The 21031-nt window shown below is 40.9% G+C and overlaps 2 protein-coding genes across 2 annotated transcripts; both read left to right on the top strand.

The window, feature by feature from the left end:
* Nucleotides 1-62: 62 nt before the first annotated feature.
* On the top strand, nt 63-10722 carry trub1 (TruB pseudouridine (psi) synthase family member 1). The gene is made up of 8 exons (XM_076092964.1): nt 63-266; nt 359-457; nt 4718-4773; nt 6883-6964; nt 7087-7159; nt 9391-9530; nt 9650-9706; nt 9831-10722. Exons 1-8 carry the CDS (start codon nt 119-121, stop codon nt 10010-10012), a joined length of 837 nt encoding a protein of 278 aa, XP_075949079.1. The 5' UTR covers nt 63-118; the 3' UTR covers nt 10013-10722.
* A 3483-nt stretch (nt 10723-14205) lies between these two features.
* On the top strand, nt 14206-20551 carry hhex (hematopoietically expressed homeobox). Its single transcript, XM_076093209.1, has 4 exons — nt 14206-14904; nt 17671-17849; nt 19027-19077; nt 19188-20551. The coding sequence occupies exons 1-4, from the start codon at nt 14523-14525 to the stop codon at nt 19470-19472; spliced, it is 897 nt and encodes a 298-aa protein (XP_075949324.1). The 5' UTR covers nt 14206-14522; the 3' UTR covers nt 19473-20551.
* The last annotated feature ends 480 nt before the right edge of the window (nt 20552-21031 follow it).

The raw sequence follows: 21031 nt of genomic DNA, 5'->3' as shown, positions 1-21031 counted from the left end.
AGTTATTAACTCATTGAACCAGCAGACGGCGAAACGGTTCGCCTAGCCGCAGTCGGTGAAGTAGTAGAAGAAGAAGAGGGAAGGACATTGAATTTAGCCGAAGAAGAATTAAACAAGCATGGCAGGGAACATACACAACACTGCGGCTCCGATAGCTAGTTCTCTATCTAAACTACAGTCGTTAAATGGATTGTTTGCGATATATAAGAAACAAGGGCCGACATCTGCAGACGTGTTGAACACACTCAAAGAAGTTCTACTCAAGGGTAATTCGACCGGGGTCGGAATCAGGGAATATGTCTAACGTCATTTGTTGAAGCTAACAGTGAATTGTTTTTGTGTCACTAACTCTTTTCAGAAGCTGGCGTGAAAAACCCAAACCCGCGAAAGAGGAAGAAGCAGAGCCTGAAGATGGGTCACGGAGGGACGCTGGACAGTGCTGCCAGTGGGGTGCTGGGTAAGCGGCTGCTCCCATTAACGTTACATCCGGGTGGTGGTCCGCGGGAGACTTTCGTCAGTTCTGCCTTGGCTGGGTCGTAGCGGAGCAGTGGGGAAAAGGCTACTGGTGATGTACCCATGCAGCTTATGTCTTTAAGGCAGGGGTCTCAAACTCATGTCCACTCTGGGCCACATCAGCATCATGTTTCCCTCAAAGGGCCAGTTGTAAATGTAAGACGGTGTAAATGTAACTACTCCTAACATATTGGTAAATAACTCTCTGCATTTGATTATTGTTTATTCAAGTGTTAAAATATTGTACATGCAGTTATATAAATGTAAAATATATTTAAGCACATTTCTGTTATAACTTAAATCCTTTTAATTTAGGGTTAATAAACCCGCATTACTCTATCAAAGATCAAACTATTAAAGAAAATATCAAACACAAATATCAAACAAGTTATTACAATAACTTTGTTCAAAGCATAAAATCCTTTCAAGGGTGCGTTTGCACAATCCCACGTGAAGTATTTCTTTTTTTTCCACACTTTATTTTTTCGGCTTTTCACCACAGACAGACAAACACATACACAAAACATCAATTAAAAAAAAGGATCTGGATTGCTCTGTCTCTTCAAAAACATGATAACTCCTGTGAAATATTCAGGTTGTGTTATCGTTGACATGTAAACATCGTCCATTTCTCCCACTTCTCATGACATCGCTCCACTTGAGCTCTTATTCTATGAGTTAATAGTTCCATATCATACATTTCAGTCACAATTTTCAGCCATCCATCTTGTGATGGTGGTTCTGCCTTGTGCCATCTCTTCCTGATAGCCTTCTTACAAGCTGCTAGCAAGATCTTCAGTAGATACCTGTCTTCTCTTAACACAGTGTCTGCTGTCATATTACCTGAGTAGAGAAACATACATGACTTTGGTATATCATAGCCCAGAATTTGGACTATAACCATATGGACATTTCCCCAAAACTGTACAATTTCCGGACATAGCCAAAATACATGAGAGTAGTTTACGTTTACTGCCCCACATTTCCTCCAACATGGTTGGACATACACGTGAAGTATTTCATGTGTTGTAAAGCCACGTTTAAAGTCTTCAATGTACTCACAATACATTTATATGTCAAGTGTACAGTAACCAGCCAAAGGGCTGCTTCTGTGACTGTTTAGGTATCTCATAATTATGACTTTCTATCTCATAATTATGACTTTCTATCTCAGAATTATGACTTTCTATCTCATAATTTCGACTTTCTATCTCAGAATTATGACTTTCTATCTCAGAATTATGACTTTCTATCTCAGAATTATGACTTTCTATCTCAGAATTATGACTTTCTATCTCAGAATTATGACTTTCTATCTCAGAATTATGACTTTGTCTCAGAATTATGACTTTCTATCTCAGAATTATGACTTTCTATCTCATAATTATGACTTTCTATCTCAGAATTATGACTTTCTATCTCAGAATTATGACTTTCTATCTCAGAATTATGACTTTCTATCTCAGAATTATGACTTTGTCTCAGAATTATGACTTTCTATCTCAGAATTTCGACTTTCTATCTCAGAATTTCGACTTTCTATCTCAGAATTTCGACTTTCTATCTCAGAATTTCGACTTTCTATCTCAGAATTATGACTTTCTGTCTCAGAATTATGACTTTCTGTCTCAGAATTATGACTTTCTGTCTCAGAATTATGACTTTCTGTCTCAGAATTATGACTTTCTGTCTCAGAATTATGACTTTCTGTCTCAGAATTTCGACTTTCTATCTCAGAATTTCGACTTTCTATCTCAGAATTTCGACTTTCTATCTCAGAATTTCGACTTTCTATCTCAGAATTTCGACTTTCTATCTCAGAATTTCGACTTTCTATCTCAGAATTTCGACTTTCTATCTCAGAATTTCGACTTTCTATCTCAGAATTTCGACTTTCTATCTCAGAATTATGACTTTCTATCTCAGAATTATGACTTTCTATCTCAGAATTATGACTTTCTATCTCAGAATTATGACTTTCTATCTCAGAATTATGACTTTCTGTCTCAGAATTATGACTTTGTCTCAGAATTATGACTTTCTATCTCAGAATTATGACTTTCTATCTCAGAATTTTGACTTTCTATCTCATAATTATGACTTTCTATCTCAGAATTATGACTTTCTATCTCAGAATTATGACTTTCTATCTCAGAATTATGACTTTCTATCTCAGAATTATGACTTTGTCTCAGAATTTCGACTTTCTATCTCAGAATTTCGACTTTCTATCTCATAATTATGACTTTCTATCTCAGAATTGACTTTCTATCTCAGAATTATGACTTTGTCTCAGAATTATGACTTTCTATCTCAGAATTTCGACTTTCTATCTCAGAATTTCGACTTTCTATCTCAGAATTTCGACTTTCTATCTCAGAATTTCGACTTTCTATCTCAGAATTTTGACTTTCTATCTCAGAATTATGACTTTCTATCTCAGAATTATGACTTTCTGTCTCAGAATTATGACTTTCTGTCTCAGAATTATGACTTTCTGTCTCAGAATTATGACTTTCTGTCTCAGAATTATGACTTTCTGTCTCAGAATTATGACTTTCTGTCTCAGAATTTCGACTTTCTATCTCAGAATTTTGACTTTCTATCTCAGAATTATGACTTTCTGTCTCAGAATTATGACTTTCTATCTCAGAATTATGACTTTCTATCTCAGAATTATGACTTTCTATCTCAGAATTATGACTTTCTATCTCAGAATTATGACTTTCTATCTCAGAATTTCGACTTTCTATCTCAGAATTATGACTTTCTATCTCAGAATTATGACTTTCTGTCTCATAACTTCGACTTTCTATCAGAATTTCGACTTTCTATCTCAGAATTTCGACTTTCTATCTCAGAATTATGACTTTCTATCTCATAACTTCGACTTTCTATCTCATAACTTCGACTTTCTATCTCAGAATTTCGACTATGGGGATATTTTTATTATCAAGTCTAACTTTTAAATTTTTAATTTTTTTAATTTTAAAAATATATATATATATTTTTGCTGGCAGATTCGCGGGCCACATACAATGACGTGGCGGGCCGGATTTGGCCCGTGGGCCTAGAGTTTGAGGCCCCTGCTTTAAGGCCTTAGGTTTGGTTATTACATTGGTAAGGATGGAGCTTAAAGGACTGTAGATTCTGTCATCTGAAAGTTGTCTCTATGCATCAAGTTTTGGCTTTCTTTCTGTTTTGTCTCCCTACTTGAAGGTCTAAATACAGTATGAAAGAATTCTCCAAACAGCCACTAATACAGCTGGTGGAGAAACACTATATGTCTATTTGAATTAATCTATTTGAATTGCTCTGCCAATAAACGGTCACACTTAAAAAACACAGTGACTAAAGAATGTCAGGATCATCCCCAAATAGATTGCTCTTTAGATCTGCAACCATTAGTCAATCACTCGTTTAGTCAATTGGCAGAAAAATATTGGGCAATGAGTTTGATATTCTAATAGTTTACAAGCGAAAATGGCAAAAAATGGACTGATTCCAAGTTCTCAAATAAGAATATTTGCTTGTTTAGTCTTCTATGATGGTCAACTAGATACCTTTAGGTTTTGGACGTTTGGTTCGTCAGAATGAAACATTTAAAGACCTTTGACACCTTGGACTCTGCAGGGCTCAACCCTATTAATGAAACCTTTACCAACGCACATGCAGCGTTGTCTGGTTCTGGCTGTAAGAGAAATCTAAAAATATCACTAATGTAACAAATATTGAAACTGTTTTTATTTCAGGGTGCACGTTTGGCTGCTTGTTGTCCCTATTTTTTTATATGTTAAGTTTCCACTGATGGCAAGCAAAGGCCAATAATTGGCTGCCAATTTCTCATACGGTTGCCATTGGCCACCTAGCAGCCCTCTCTGTGGAGTCCTGCTCTGTGGAGTCCTGCTCTGTGGAGTCCTGCTCTGTGGAGTCCTGCTCTGTGGAGTCCTGCTCAGTGGAGTCCTGCTCAGTGGAGCCCTGTTCCGGGGAGCCCTGCTCTGGGGACTTGTGATGGACATTTTCACTGTAGGCTGACATGCTTACTGATAAAACATGAATCTGTAGATTAACCAATAATGAAAATAAGAATTATTAGTTGCAGCCCAGCCCCAAACATCCTCAGTGTGTTGTTGGGTGTAATGGACATTGCCACCTCTAGGGGGTGCTAGCAGCGCTTCGCTAACACTGCCTCCATTTCTTTCAGTTGTTGGTGTTGGGAATGGCACAAAGATGCTCAGCACAATGTTGGCTGGTTCGAAGGTGAGTTTATTTGCACTTATGTAAACAGTGAAAGCCAGTTGATCTATGCAACAAGGCTAAAGAGCTTTACTAACAACACTGAAAGTGTTCTTCTTAAACACAATGCGTTTCCCATCATGATGATTCTGTTCATTATATTACCATAGAAAACAATACGACTTGTGCATCTGAAGATTCATTAGGAACTATATCACAGTAGGATTTGGTGAGCAGCTACAACGTAATGCATGCTATGTTACTATGTGAAATCTAATTTCATTTTTCAATTTGAAACGAGTAAAACTCACCAAAAAGACTTAAGCCAGTAAAAACCTGAAGAAAGCTCAGGGAGAGCAACAGGAGGGATCCCTCTCCCAGGATGCACAGCAGTACATGTCATGTGTACAGAATGATATGAAACAACGTATTCTATCCATACGACAGAAATTATGCACACGATGAGAGAATAGCAGTGGTAGCACTAATAACAGCAAAACAACAGAACAATGATCACTCCTACTAATAACAGCAGCAGTGGATATAATAGAATGATAATGATTATAGAAGCAGTAATGGAACTAATAATGTGTCTAATAATTCTGGTAAACGTAGCACTGGTTCCAGGTAGGACCACGATCCATGGTAACCTGCAAATATGACAGCTTATTAAAATCCCTAACAATCTTTTTTTGTCCAATCGGTAGTCAAACTTTCTAAACACAATCACCACAACTTTCTGTTGATCACTTTTATTTTGCCGTTAAAGCATTTACTGCAGCAATACTGTCACTATTGTTTCCTGCTGTTCTTTCTATAAAGTGAGAAGCTTTGCACACATTCAACACTCACGCAAGTCATGTAGAGTGGATTAGAGTAAAGGTAAAGTGAATAATAGAAAGCAGTGGACTTCATATTGTCTGTGCAGGTAGAAGTGATGCCTGACTATATGATTCTCTTGTGACATATAGAACGTATACAGTCATATACAGATAAGATGTGCTAGTGTTAATATCAACTCACCGTTTGATGTATTATTTTTAAAATTAGATTTGATATTTAATGAACAAAATGTGGGTTTGAGGAGAGCATTAACAATTTGGCTAATTGTGTGATGCTGTGTTAAGACTTAGGTATCTTAATAACACTGATAAGCATAGCAACAGTAAACATCTAAGATAAATACAATACTGATGAGGGATAGATATCGTAAGCTAGGAATACTTCAGTGTTATATTGACTTTAGAAATGACATCCAAGTGAATTCATCTTACTGTCATAGAAATACAACACGTGGCCTACACGTTAACCGGGGCCTTCTGATTTTGTTTATTATTATCATCAAGTTTCGGGTTGTCTGTACGTACTTCTGGTCCATTCTCGTAAAGGCAATATCTCAGGAACGTCCTGAGGGACTCAAGAATTCATATGCTAATTATGACAAAATTATGACATTTTGGGAGGACGCGGATGTTAACTGCTGCTTGGCTGGTCGGCGGACAACCACCAGGCGGTAATTCTAGTTTTTTAATGTTCCAGTATTTTTAGGGCTTTTTTCAGGTGCAAAATGCTGTTCACTGTAGAAGCATTAAAGTAGTTGAAAGTTATTTAATGGTGCCCTGGACGTCCTCACTTCATCGAGTTGTTCTGAATGTCCTGAAGGGTTTTCTTTGATCCCAAGACGAGTATGGGCTCAGTTAGTATCTTCTGTATTTGGGTTTATTACATTACATTACAGTCATTTAGCAGACGCTTTTATCCAAAGCGACTTACAATTCAGATTCTATCATATTTCTACACCGTAGGCACAGCTACGGGAGCAATTTTGGGGTTAAGTGTCTTGCTCAAGGACACATCGACATGCGACTAGTGGAGCCGGAGCCGGGGATCAAACCGCCGACCCTCTGATTGAAGGACGGCCCTGCGTCACTTGTGCCTCACTTGTGCCTCACTTAGCCACAGTCGCCCCACAGTTTATCTCACTGAGGACGGTGCATACGTGGACCAAATGACAGACACATAGTTTTAATATTATGGTGTTTCAAAATGAGCAGTGTGAATATTTCCACAGATCCATATCAGTGGTCAGTAATGCACAGAGACTACAAAGTGATGGTACCGTTTGTTTTTCAGAAATACGTTGCGGTGGGGGAACTGGGGAAAGCAACAGATAACCTCGATGCCACTGGCAGTGTGGTTCTGGAGAAAGACTTTGGTAAACATGGAAGTTACACTTGGTCCCGTTCAGCGGTCTCATGTATGTGAGCGTGCCTCTCTTTCTGCACTTTGGTTTGCTTCTGTTTTACGGGATGACGTTTCTGTGATTTCTGCCCACAGAACACATCACCAGGCTGGACATCGAGGACAAACTGAAAGCTTTCACTGGTGACATCATGCAAGTTCCTCCACTGTAAGTACAAAGGAAATGATGTCATCACAGCAACACGTGTGAGAAAATAAACTGTAGATCTGATTGTTTGACAGCCGCGAAATGTACTGTGCAGATTCATGCTCCTCAGAGGATGAAGCCATGGAGGACCCTGCATCCATGGCTTTCTGTAATCACAGGAGGAAACTCACCTTGAAGCAAATATGATAAAAGCCGTGTGTGTGTGTGTGTGTGTGTGTGTGTGTGTGTGTGTGTGTGTGTGTGTGTGTGTGTGTGTGTGTGTGTGTGTGTGTGTGTGTGTGTGTGTGTGTGTGTGTGTGTGTGTGTGTGTGTGTGTGTGTGTGTGTGTGTGTGTGTGTGTGTGTGTGTGTTTTTACAGGGCCTTAATTTCATGTGTTAATTATCTCCGCCTGGTGGAGATAATGTGTCCGGTCGTGTGTATATCTGTCTGTCTGTCCACAGCTGATCTCGCATACTACTGGACGCATCAGCCTAATATTTTTTTGTGCTCATATATGACATTTATATGTATGCTCTAGGACCTATTATTAAATTTTCTTCAGTGTTTTATACCGCCATTGATTGCTGACTCCTCACTCTTAACCGTCCGGTAGGAGCGGCACGTGATCAACAACTGCTTCAGCAACAAAAGGCATTTCTGACAGTCAGCTGGGCTAAAATCTAGCCATACCTAGCCGGGTGTTTGGTTAGTTTGGTCTCATTCTGAATCGCAGCAACTGCAGACAATGGTGATGTGTATTGATGTTTCCAAAAGCATTTATTCATGTTCAACCGTCAGCCTTATTTTGAACATAAATTCACTTCCCTCTCCTTCACAACCAAAACATAAATGAGCTCTTACGAGCACAAACATTCATGAAATGATATTCGACTGCACTATATGGACATTAATCAATCACATATATATCTTTCTCAAAAAGCACATGTAAAGGCTGAAATCTGGCATTAGCATCACATTGCAGCGTAGCAATTTAGCCACTTCCTTTAAGCCGACATTAGCATCCTGATAGAACAGTAATACAGTCGACCACTGTTTTACAGGTTAATTAGATAATTAGATAGAATGTCACTAAACATGGTCACCATGTTCCCGTTTTAACTAGGTGCTTAACCGGGTTCAGCGCTTCTGGTTTTGCCAGAAGGGTTTCAAAATAAAAGACCTGCAACATTAAAAAAGCCACTTACAAAATAAAAGCATGCAGGAAGGGTAACTAGCAAACTAAAGGTGTGTAGGAAATATTGACCTTATTACGGGACATTATAAGAGTCAGGTTAACCTAATAGAAATGTCTTTTTAACTCCCTCTAGTCTAGATGAGTCATCAGTATGCTGCTGTTTTTCTACTGTGGTGCAGTGAACCTTGCAGACTCTAGAGGTCCCGAGCAGGGCTTTAGACCACGGTCTCTAAACCTTCTGTAACTGAAGACCCACTTCTGATTGTACTAAAGATTACAGAGGACCACCTTCCCAAATAAATGAGAAGAAAAACACAACATGAAGATGACAATCTGTGCTGTAATATGTGTTATTCCTCCATCAGCTGTAGTGACCAAAACACATTCTCTGCTGACCCTCAGCCATCACTGCCCGACGTTATGAATCCACATTTAATGTATTCAGCCTCATAGTTCTGCTTTGGAGCTTGTCTCCTGCATCACTTTTTCATTTCAATAACCGATCCATTTAGTTTCACTGCATCTGAAGGAACGTTAGCTAGCACGTTAGCTAGCACGTTAGCTAGCTCACGGTGGAGAAACGCACTAGCTGATGACATGTGGTGATCGGTGTGTTGATGTTCTAACAGAACTGGTCATTAAAATGATGCTTTGTTGGAATTACTATGTCTTTTATTGATGTGAATTATTGAGCACATTCCAATATGATAAGAACAAGCTTTGTAAATTACCAAAAACATATTTTTATTTGTATTGAACCCCCACTAGATGGTGCTCTGAGGCTCAGTGGTTGAGAATAGCTGCTTTAGAGCGACATTGTTCAACTGTCACTTCCCTTGTAAAGAAGCTTTCCTGCCGGTGGCCATTGCACTTCATGAAGGCAAACAGCCCGAGGTTGCAACATTTCACACAGAGGGAAAGGGGAACATTACAGTGTCACTCTGTGATATGGGATGGATGTTATCTATCAACTCCTCTCAGCGCAGCTTGTCTTTTCCATTAGATAAGACGGGTATCTTCAGTATGGTGTGATTGATTGAGTTTCTGTCATTTCAGCTACTCTGCGCTGAAAAAAGACGGCCAGCGTCTGTCTGTCCTGCTGATGAAAGGTCACAAGGTTGAGGCCAAACCCGCCAGACCAGTCACCGTGTACAACCTGACCCTGCAGGAGTTCAAGCCTCCTCTCTTCACCCTGGGTTAGCATGAGATGCATAACGCAGCATTTCTCTCTTCCACTTCTGACTCTGGTATTTGAAATAGCTCTTTTGCACGTCACTTCCTGCCACAGTCAAATATATTTTTATTTCTATAACAGATATCGAGTGTGGTGGTGGATTTTACGTCAGAAGCTTGGTGGATGACCTGGGAAAGGGTGAGATTTACTCGTTCATTTCGTCACGTTGATGGAACAGTCAATGAATTGAACTAGCCGATCAGAAATCCACCCTGCTGACCCTTCACCCCACGTGAGAATAATGTGTGCCTGTGTGCCGCAGCTCTGTCGTCGTGCGCTCACGTGAAGGAACTGATCCGGACCAAGCAGGGTCAGTTCACCCTGGAGGAGCACGCCTTACACGAGGAGCAGTGGACGCTGGAACACGTCCTGCGCTCCCTGCAGCCCTGCTCGGAGCCGGAGCAGGGGGTGTGCCGCGTGGACCCACCAGAAGCCGACACCTGAGGGGCCTCTGACCGGGACCACAAGGTGAAGAGCCGGGTTCGCTGTCAGTTTCGTGGTTAGACGTGACTCGCCTGCTGGGCTTTTCCAGCCAAGAGAACATCCTGTCTGAACGCGATGTTTTGGAACTCGATGGAGCGGCGTGGTTACTCTGCGCTGTGCTGGGGATTTCCAGTCGCGTCCCGTCTTTGTCCCACCGGTTATTACCTGTCATTTTAGTTTCAGATCATTTCCAGTTAATTGTGTATCTGTCAACAGCCCCACCCCATCTCCAACATGTATAGAAACAAGAAATGATACAGTTGGAGAGATATATATATATATATATATATATATATATATATATATACACACACACACACACACACCAATAGGAAAAGGAGCATTGTGATAACATTACCTTCATTCATGTTGTCTCAGATGGAACACGAGCAGGTTCACCTGCTGGAGAACACCTTCACAGAGCAGGTGGATGTATTATCAGTTCATCTGTGAGGGCCCTGCTGTTTGCTCTAAACATGTTACAAACAAAGACGTTGACATGTGAACGAGAGCATTTCTGTTCTTCCGGTACAAAGTGTCGAGCTGTGTTTTTTTTAAAGATTGGTGTAGTCCACATTTGAAAGTGTTGTTGCGTCAGCGGTGGTGTGTTTATACAGCATGTCTAATTGAATTTGTCCTGCACTCGCAGATTAAATGAATATTCAAGTGAAGCAGCTCTTCTTTCTTAAATACTTGCATTTCAAACCAACATTTCTACCATCACACAACAGAGTTTCACTGTCGTCTTCTGCTGCCCGTTGCTACGCTGACGGGTTGGTCGATGCATTGAGGACGTTTGAGGGCCAGAGGAGAGATTTCTTAAATCTATACGTCTCCTTTCATAGTTCTCTCGAATTTCTTGTTTTGACTCCTTTCTCTCTTTTTTTTTTTCTTCTTCCTTTCCTTTAAGCAGACAAAAATAACTTCTATCTCCACTCAAGCAGTTTACGGTGCGGTAAGATTTGGTGCCATCTAGTGTAGATGTTGCAGATTGCAACCAACTGAAACCTCCTGTGTGCCAGAGGTGCTGGTATGATTAGGCCCTACCGTCATACAGCTGTGCTCCATATTGCAGACGATGTTCTGAAATGATGACTCATTGTTTCATCATTTTGATTCGGTCTTGGTATCTCAAATCACATATTGGCATCACAATAAAGGCGTCGTATTGTCTCACAGGTCTCAACTGTCTAAAAAAATGATGATTTTGAGAATGTTTGAGTTACTAAAACATAAAATATGTAATGCTTTGTCCAAAGTGAGATCAGTCAAAATCTGGATTTATCTGAAGTTATTAGTTCAGCATAATGTTCTGAGTCATCAAGTCAACCTTATTAGATACAAAGTCATTATCTCTTTATAACTCAGATTTCGTATCATATATATCATTTTGACTCACAACGAGAAAGAATTCCAAAAGTGTGTCATATTCGATTAATTGTTAAATCTCCGAACGGTTAAAGGTTGTGCTCGCGCAACGTCTCCGCGCGTTCACGAGTCCGTGGCTCGTTTGGTGGTCTCTGACGGTAACTCCTGCATGGCGCCAGCCGCTGAGGAGCCGAGGAGCTGAGGAGCCGAGCGGAGCAGTTATCAATCGTCCTGCTGGACAGGAGCCTGACGCCGCGCTAAGCCGGGCCGGATCAATGCGCTGCAATGATTGTCTCAGTCCAAATATTAGCCCTTTGCTCACTTCTTTCATGTCTTCAAGGCTGCTCGTATCCCTGTTTGCTCTCCCGAGTCCACTTTTATCTAAATTACAGCCGTTAGAAAGTTGCCAGTTAGCGGCGCGCGCTTTAAAGATCGAACACATTGGATTTAACTAGTGCGCGGATTTATCGATCGGAAGCACTACGGCTTCCTCCCAACGCTGAAGAGAGACTCGTGACCGTATCATTAGTGAAGTCACCAGGTAATAAAATACAGATAAACACGAGCATGACTCGCTCTGTTGGTGGTGTAACCGCGAAACGGCTATGTTTAACACTGCGGGACACGCGTGTGACGGATGAACGTGCACTCGCACTCGGGGAGCCGTTAAAGCGATTTGCGTTTGCAGTCGTTAGTGTCATTATAGCACCTGATAGCCGCGGTGGGTTTCACAGGAACTGTCCAAACATTCAAATGATGAGTAAATCACTCTGCATTCAGCCGCAGCGCTGCAGTTAACCCGCATTACATTGTTGGAGATAACACGCTGCACTTTGTTTAGGCAAAGAAGCATTAAGCGCAACGTTTGGGCTGTGCGTCAATTCAGGGCCACAACACCGAGCTCGTGTCGTCTGGACCCTTTTTCTGGAGAGTTCACGTCGCAGATGAAAGTGCAGGATCCAGCCTGGGTACTTGACAGGTTGGCTCCTGATGGAGTTTGTTATAGTTATACTAGATGTAGGCCAACAAGTAGTCAGGCTTCAGCCCTGTAAAGACGGCCAACAGTCTCACTGTAACTAAAGGCATGTCAGAGAGGAGGAGGGGAGCTATTGGTCAGGAGCTGTATGCTGTAAATATATATATAATATATTATATTATAATAATTAATTATAAAACACCCAGCCATATTTATTTTGATGTATTGGTTTGTTTGATAAGGGACAGTGCACATTAATAAAAACAGTGTAAATGCACCAGAGTTCAGCCAAGAGGATCTTTTTCATCTGTAGTCCGGCAGATGTTACAAACCTAAAAACAGAATTTAAGATTAAAAAGTTTTGATTTCTGTCTTTATTTAGGTTCCAACAATCTGGCAGTAAGGGTCCACCTCATAGAAAAGCATAAGGATAACATGTGAATGATGCTGTGTGTGTGTGTGTGTGTGTGTGTGTGTGTGTGTACACTTAATGTCAGTGAAGGTAGTTTACACTGTAAATTAAAAATGGTTTACTCTAAAGAACAGATGCTCTTTGGTGTTTCTTGTATATATATTTAGTATGCTGTGGCATTCAGTATTCTGTCTGTGGATCCGAGGTGGTGGAAAACTCTTCTGAGACTTCAGACGCTTCTCTTCATCTCCAGCCCGATGAAGGATTGAAGAATGGAGGAAGATGCTAAACGACCTATTTAGGGGTCCTTCTGCTGTACTGTTTGGTGCCGAGGTCTGCTGATCTGTCCGAGGATTTAACAGCAGAATGACAGACTCATTCAAAACCAGACTACATACAGTAATACATCTGAACTCTATTGATATTAGATATTGATAAGCAGAAAGATCAATTACATTTACATCAACATAATGATCAATTAACACTTTAGAATATGTATTTCAATATGTAGCATGTTTGGATTGTGCTCACTGTGAATTGGTTTTTTCAATGTAAGGCCATGCTCTGCATGTCTCTTCTGTCTACATCTAACTGAGTTACTGGTTAGTTTGCAGATTAAGATTTAACACATCATTTTACGAAATGGATGTATTGTTGAATAAACTGCCCAACAGCTCTGTCGCAACCAGCTGCTGCTCACAAAGGAATGCGTTAGTAATGATAATGTAATAATATAACATTGATAGTAGTGTATATTACTTGTAATACTCCTGTACTTTTACATTTGAAAGGCAGGTTTTAGGTTTTTTGTAAGATATAGATGTTCGTTAACATTAATGAAGGATCATACCTCCATCACATTACAGAAGCAGCAGGCTTCCTAAATGCAGACGGGGAAACAGTCTTGACGAGCCCTGTTGCCAAAAGGCTCACTGGACATATAATGTCGATCTATAAATCAATCAGAAACAATGACAACAAACCTGACAGGAGCAGCAGGAGATACTACGAGGACGTTCTCCTCTCATCTTCTCAGTGGGGAGATCAAATCTCATGTTTTCCATCCCTGACAATTTAACTCAGTAGTTAAATATGTTTTTTTCCAGTGAAGATATGTACTGACACAATTGCTTTTCCCAAATATGATTGGTTATAATAACCAGATCTCTTCCTGCATATAGCGTTCTGTAAGAGAGATTCAAGTATCAGATGGTCTCATAACAACCACTTTTGGGCTTTATAAAAACACAAGCGCGGTACGTTATTTAGGCCACCAGGTGATCGGCTGTACTACTGATGTGATTCTCCTGGAAGACAATTATCTCCTCCCTCCCGTCATTGAATCACTGTGTGCTCGATCGGAGCCGCGAGTAAGCCAATCAGAAACGACCTCCATAGCCACCTGCAGGAAGTTTGCCGTGCGCTTATCTCCTCCCTTCTCCGCCTGCAGCCAGATAACAGCCCCAACAGTTGGACCGAGAGTCGAGCTAGTCCACCGCCTCAACCACCTGATGGACAGCACAACAGTCTAACGGACTCTCTCTGTAACGTGCTTCGGGTAGCCAGCGCTGAAAGTTACAGTGTGTTTGGTAGTCTGTGAAGAAGTTCTTCTGAGACACTGTCGACAAAGAGGAAGGCTGTAGGAGAGACAGGGGGAGACGGACGCAGCTTTCTGTTAATTCAGCTCCAGCGCGCATCGGCGGCAAAACGGCACCATGAACGTCCCGCTTTACGCACCGACTCCCATCCAGCCGGCTCACCCGACACCCTTCTACATCGAGGACATCCTGGGGAGGACCGCCACCGCCAACACCTCCTCACCCTCTTCGTCCTCCTCCTCCTGCTGCTCCACTCCGATCGTTCCCACGCCGACTCTCCCGTCGCCCAACTCCTCCTTCACGAGTCTCATCTCGCCTTACAGGACGCCGATTTACGAGCCCACGCCGATCCACCCGGCGTTGTCTCACCACGCCGCCGCCCTGACCGCGACGTACGCCTCCGCCGGGGCTTTCGCCGGCTCCATCTACCCGTTCCACCACCAGCACCACCGCTCCATGGGGGAGTACGCACACGCGCTGCTGAGGCACGACCCTCTCGGTAAGTTGGACGTGTGTGGAGTCTATAGACGGTGTAATTGACAGCACCACGTTTGTTTTGGTTGGCCTGATGGCACTGTCGGTATCTGTAGTGCTTCTGGATTGTAGGCTACATGAAAAAATAGATGAGTTTATATATATAGTTTGCATGTTGCGTGCTTTATTGTACAGTAGAATAAGTTATGCTTCCCTCTGTGAGAGATGAAATCCGTTTAGTCCAAAACGAAGTCGTACTCGCTTGGCTGATGTGGCACCATTGAGACCTTTGTTAGCCTTCTACAGGACAACTGTTGTGTCTTCAAGCTTCGTTTCAGTGCCAACGAAACCATGTGTTTGCATAAGTATATCACGCTTGGCCGTGCATGCGTGTCGAACGCAAGGCAGTCAGTCTGCATAGTTCCATGAAGCCTGTATACATGAGCAGCAGATCTCAGGGTGAGTGACGCGTGTGTCCCCATGTCTTTTCTCAAGTCTTCGATCCCAAAAGGAGAACATTGTGCACGACGCCTGGCCCGCGCACACATGAGTCACGTTGTTATTGTGACAGAGGTCTTTGGGGGGGGGGGGGGGGGGGGGGGTGCATGGCAACCTTGACTCTTTTTCCTGACTCCCATTGTTCTGAAACATCAAGAGAACAAATCGGCGCTGACTAAACCCCCTGAATCACTTATTATCTGACTTGCTTTATGAGCGCGTGTTCATGTGAGCACCAAAAGGCCCTCCGACAGGGAAGACACTTATTCTACACGCATTCAAATATTTAAAAAACTGAATTCTTAGGTTGTTGCTCTCATAATGATTCGAAATTCGAAGATGCCATGTCGGGTTAAAGTGCACTATTGAATATGTGACCCCCACCGGGGAATCAGGGCTCGTGTAGGCCTGAGATTTGTTAACTGGTTTACATGAAATCGTTTTAGAGGTTTGAGTCCACAGTAGACCGGTTGGGTTAGACTGGGAGAGCTGGTTTCCTTTTTAAATGTAGTGCGACAAGCGGGCCGTCTGGCTCTGTGCTGCGCTGAACCAGCAGGCCTTTTCCGTTCGTAGCGGAAGCCCAGAGGAGTAAATCTGCTTTCAGAAGCTGTTGAATGTTTTCCCGGCTCACCCCGGCCAGCCGCTTCCTCGGGAGCTCGCTGCGCGCTGCTGATTATTTTATCGACATCCTCAATACAGACGCATTCAGGAAACACTCGGCCTCTGATAGCCCGGGATCCGTTTTTCGCATATTGTTGCACTTCCTCTGTCGGGCCCCGAGAGGATGTGGCTGACTTTCTTTCTGGTTGCGGGCGGCGAGAAGGGGAGGCAAAGCAAACGGGGGCCCAGTGGGCCCACAGTGGGATCTCACAAGAAGAGACCGAGTCTCATTCTGGGGAGTTTTTAAACGATAGCGCTCGAGGAGGGAAGGGGCCCGTTAAATACAAACAAAGTGCTTAAAAAATGTAAAGTGCTGGAAAATGCGCAAATTAAAAGACGTCTATAAAATATTTGATTTCAGTTTGACCCCACAAAGGAATCATTTACAAATAGACTGTACCGCTTATTAGGCCGCACATGTGAGGACAATGTGATCAGATTACAAAGATATGAAGTAAGGCTGATGTGCAGTCATTGTGGTCGTATTACGTCTATTTAGTTTGCATTTTCGCTCAACGAAATAGTTTGACTCCATGCATAAATGTGTCCTTTCATTAAGCTACAGATTGAAATGCAGCAGTTAGCTGCAGGCTAACATTAGCAGGAAGAGAAGTGTTCAAATAGAACTAGAAGCGTTCATAAAGACTTTCTGTAGCCTAAATATCATCAACCTAAGAAAAGGACTCGTCTCATGAATCCGAGCTGTATTCTACATAATGTTTCCTTTGCTGATATATTTGTTGTTGTTTGCGTTAAGAGTATACCTCGTGGGGACTGGATTAGCTCACTTCCTTATAGGAAAAGAGCAGCAGTAAGACGTTCGGACCACAGCAGATTTATGTGGTGTCAGTGGAGCAGAGGACGCGAGCGTCTGTTTGGACCATCGCCTCTAATCGCACCGCGGAGCAGGAAGCACGTGAAGCGGATATTTGGCCATAGTTTTCACTCTGTCACGACCTTCCTCTAAAAAAGAGCAGCGTGGCGGCCGCAGCCTGTGCTGTTGTCTGTTCCAGGTCTAAGAGGAGAGGAAACCAGACCAGACAAAATATATATATTTATATATAATAACATAATAACAGCCCTGATTACACGGCGGAGACGTTTCTCTCACATCAATCTGATCAATAGTCATCTGAAACAACAACATCATGTTTATTAGACTGGTGCAGCTCAAATAAATAGTATTGCGCACTTTATTATTCTTTTTTTCTCTTTAAATATTTCAGTTATATTGAACAGTATCATAATTTAAAATAATGATTATTCACAATTAACAACAATTAACTAATAATAATGATACTATTCATAATAATCATGATCATAATGTTAAAATGATTATGATAGTAATTATTATAATTATTATTATATAAATAATTGTAATAGTAATTACAATCATAATCATTATCATTTCAATAATAATCACTGACTGTTAAATCACATATGTAACTATTTGAATAGACATTATGTATTTGGGCCATGCACAATATAAGTTATTAAATGACAGTCTGCTCCATAGATGTGTGCTGGTGCCATTCTGTGTGACTAGTGTGGAGATTAAAAACAGACTGGTGGATATGATGTGTACACGTGGACCTTGAATGAATCCCCGGCCCCGTCTCTTCCTTCTCCAAAGGGAAACCTCTGCTGTGGACTCCCTTCATACAGCGGCCCTTGCACAAGAGAAAGGGCGGCCAGGTCCGCTTCTCGAACGACCAGACGATCGAGCTTGAGAAGAAGTTCGAGACGCAGAAGTACCTCTCGCCCCCGGAGAGGAAGCGACTGGCCAAGATGCTGCAACTTAGCGAGAGACAGGTGAGACCGTCTGAGTCCGGTTCCAATCGGAGCCCATTTCACCCACAACAGCCTGTGAGAGAGAGAGAGAGAGAGAGAGAGAGAGAGAGAGAGAGAGAGAGAGAGAGGGTGGGGGTTGTCATGAATGAGAGACAGACCACGATGCACAGCGATGCTAACATCTACAATGTTAAGAAACCCCAGCAGGCTGTTTATCAGAGAGAGAGAACATCTGAGGCAGATAGGACCAAGAAATAAACACACACAGACCCACATACACACAGGACCATATACCAGTTAGGGGTGCCTTGCCCAAGGGCACCTCTTCAGTGCTCAGTGGAAATTGTAGACAAAGCGTCAGTATGTGACGAGTTGGAATGGGAGCAGCTATTAGTCCAGTCCAGCTGGCTGAAAAACTTTGCCAATGATGGCTTTAATTGTGTCAAATACGGATCAATTAAATAACGTTTCATAATTCTGTACAAAAACACGTTTAAAAAGCTGCACAGCTCCATTATTAATTCAGATATATTGTACATATTTTTATAGTCTTTTTCCATGTTTTGTTATTGTATTTCTCTATTCAATATTTGTTTCTTGTACATATGTTTACAAGACATTTTCATAATTCTTATTTTCTCTATTTATATTTCTTATACCTATTTGTATAGTGTTTTTTCATATTTGTATCGTATTTTTATTCTATTCTATTTTTCTTGTATCTATTCTTCTACCACTTCATCCTTTTATTGTATATTTTCTCTTCTGTATTTATGTTTCCTGTGCATATTTTATAGTAAGTTTAATATTTGTATTGTATTTTCTTTTGTGTCTTATGCTTTTATCTTGGATTTCTCTATGTTTTGCACCAATACACGAAAAGAAATCCCTTTGTGCTAAAGCTTCTTTGCAATAATCCGGATTCTGATTCTGGTGAGCACGCTGTTTGTGTGCATTCCACCTTTGTAATATAAGTATCAAGCATTTAAGAATCGAATCCCTGGAATGTATATTTGAACAGCTTCACATCATTTTGGACTAACATAATAATAATAATAATAATAATAATAATAATAATAATATAATAATAATAATATAATAATGATAAACATGATTCTGATGAGCACTCAGGAGTCTAAATATTGGATATTGATTGATGAAACTTAAATAAAATGTTTATTTTCATTTCGTCTTTCAGGTCAAAACGTGGTTCCAAAATCGACGAGCGAAGTGGCGGAGACTGAAACAGGTGAGGCGTTTTGACTTATGTCACATTAAACGCTCCTTGCATTAGAATATAGTCCCGTACTAAGGGCAGCGATGCAGGCCTCTGAATTCATAGAACGTTTCTTGCATCAGGAGAATCTCCCGGGGGGTAAGAGGGAGACGGAGGACGACGGTTCCCCCGCCGGCAGGAGCAATAGAGGAGACGAGGCGACCGAGTCCTCCGGGACCCGGAGCCTGGAGCAGAGACAGACACTCCCGGCCTCCAAGCCGGCGCAGGCGGACCGCTGCGTGATGCGCTCCGGGTCCCCGCGGCAGCAGCAGCTGCAGCCCCACACGGAGCTGGACTCTGACGTCTCGGACGATACGGACCAGGAGCTGGACATCGAGGACGAAGACGATTTCACGCTGAACCCATAGCTGTGAAGCACATGGCTCCACACTGACACTGGGTCCGCTATGACTTTTGGACTCCTTTGGCTCTCACCGTCACTCCACTGGAGTCTTTTTATGTTGACATACTATTATAATATTCATACATCAGCATCTAAAACAATAAAACATGTCCTCACATCCAGGGCCTCTCACGGGGACTGTTGTAAACCTCGAGCACTCTGTTGTGTGTGTGTTGATGTCTCTGTTATGTGGATCACTGTAAATAACCGTATAGGCCCAAGAGTTCCTCCGGTAACGTGTGTGTATCGTCTGGGATGATGAGTGCTCAGGTTCATAAGTCGTTGCCTTAAAATGTGATATTACAATAAATAATCAATGTAGCAAATGATGTTTGGTTGGGTGATAATATCTAATAAACTATTTATTTTTTTGGTAGGAATAACTTGTCACTTTCGGATGGAGCTCTGATGAAATTGACTGATTTATTATTTTGTATTTCTTAAAATTGCAGGAAAAAGCAAAACAATGAATGACGTAATGTTTGGAACATCTACAACTCTGCAAAAATAAATAAATAAGTGAAAACAAAACAATTAACCTGATATTGATATAGCACTTGAAAATAACAACAATAAATGTAATACGTATGTAAACCTGAATTGGTAATAATTGCAGTCAAAGCCATTTAAAGAATGAAAGTTTTAATAAGGTAATGTAGGAACACTAAGTTAAAGCAGGCTGAAGATGTAACCACATAACAATGTTGCATATAAGCTGCTGACCAATAATCATCAGTATATCACTTATGACGACCATGTCTATCATACATTATAAACACACTTATAACCCCCATGTTTACAGCACTGTATGATTAGTTATACGCACTTAAATTGTTATAATTTTTTACAACAATAATAACACATTGTAAAGCATTTTATAATGATAAGATCAAGTTTCATAATACTGCTGGTCACTCACTAACATTGGTTGCAATACATGATAATCTTTTTATAATTCACTATAATCATGTTAGTGTTAATTATGATATTGTGACAAATCATCTGATCATTGTTTTGAGTAAAGTAAAAATTATTTCAACGTTTCGTGTGCTGTTCTTGTATATATTTAAAAAAATGTTCACTTTATTTAAAGCAAAAACAGATCACAGTCATTTATAATCATATTTTAATGCATTTTAACTGATTATAATGCATTATAAAATAAGATGATAATATATATGAGAATTATGATTCTTTTAAAAAGAATCACATGAATTATAAAGTATTACTTGACCTTACAAGTAATTATAAAATACTATATAATGTGTTATAATGATTGTTATAAAGCATTAAGAATATATATGAGTGCTTGTAACTATACAGTGCTATCAACAGATTATAACACATTATAAGCTTATAATGTGTTATAGATGTGTGTAATAAAAAGTGCTATTTATAAATGACTTGACGTTTTGCTTGAATACGGGCAAAGTACAATAGTAATATCAGTAAAAAGCACTTATCAAAAGCATAGTTACTGACGATGCAAATTGGCCCTTTCAGAGTATTATTATATCATTTACA

Source organism: Anarhichas minor, unplaced genomic scaffold (assembly GCF_050575085.1).
Source record: "Anarhichas minor isolate MPS153535 unplaced genomic scaffold, ASM5057508v1 ptg000017l, whole genome shotgun sequence".
Taxonomy (NCBI): Eukaryota; Metazoa; Chordata; class Actinopteri; order Perciformes; family Anarhichadidae; genus Anarhichas; species Anarhichas minor.
Note: the sequence above shows the minus strand (reverse complement) of the source record. Positions and strands in the feature narration are given on the sequence as shown.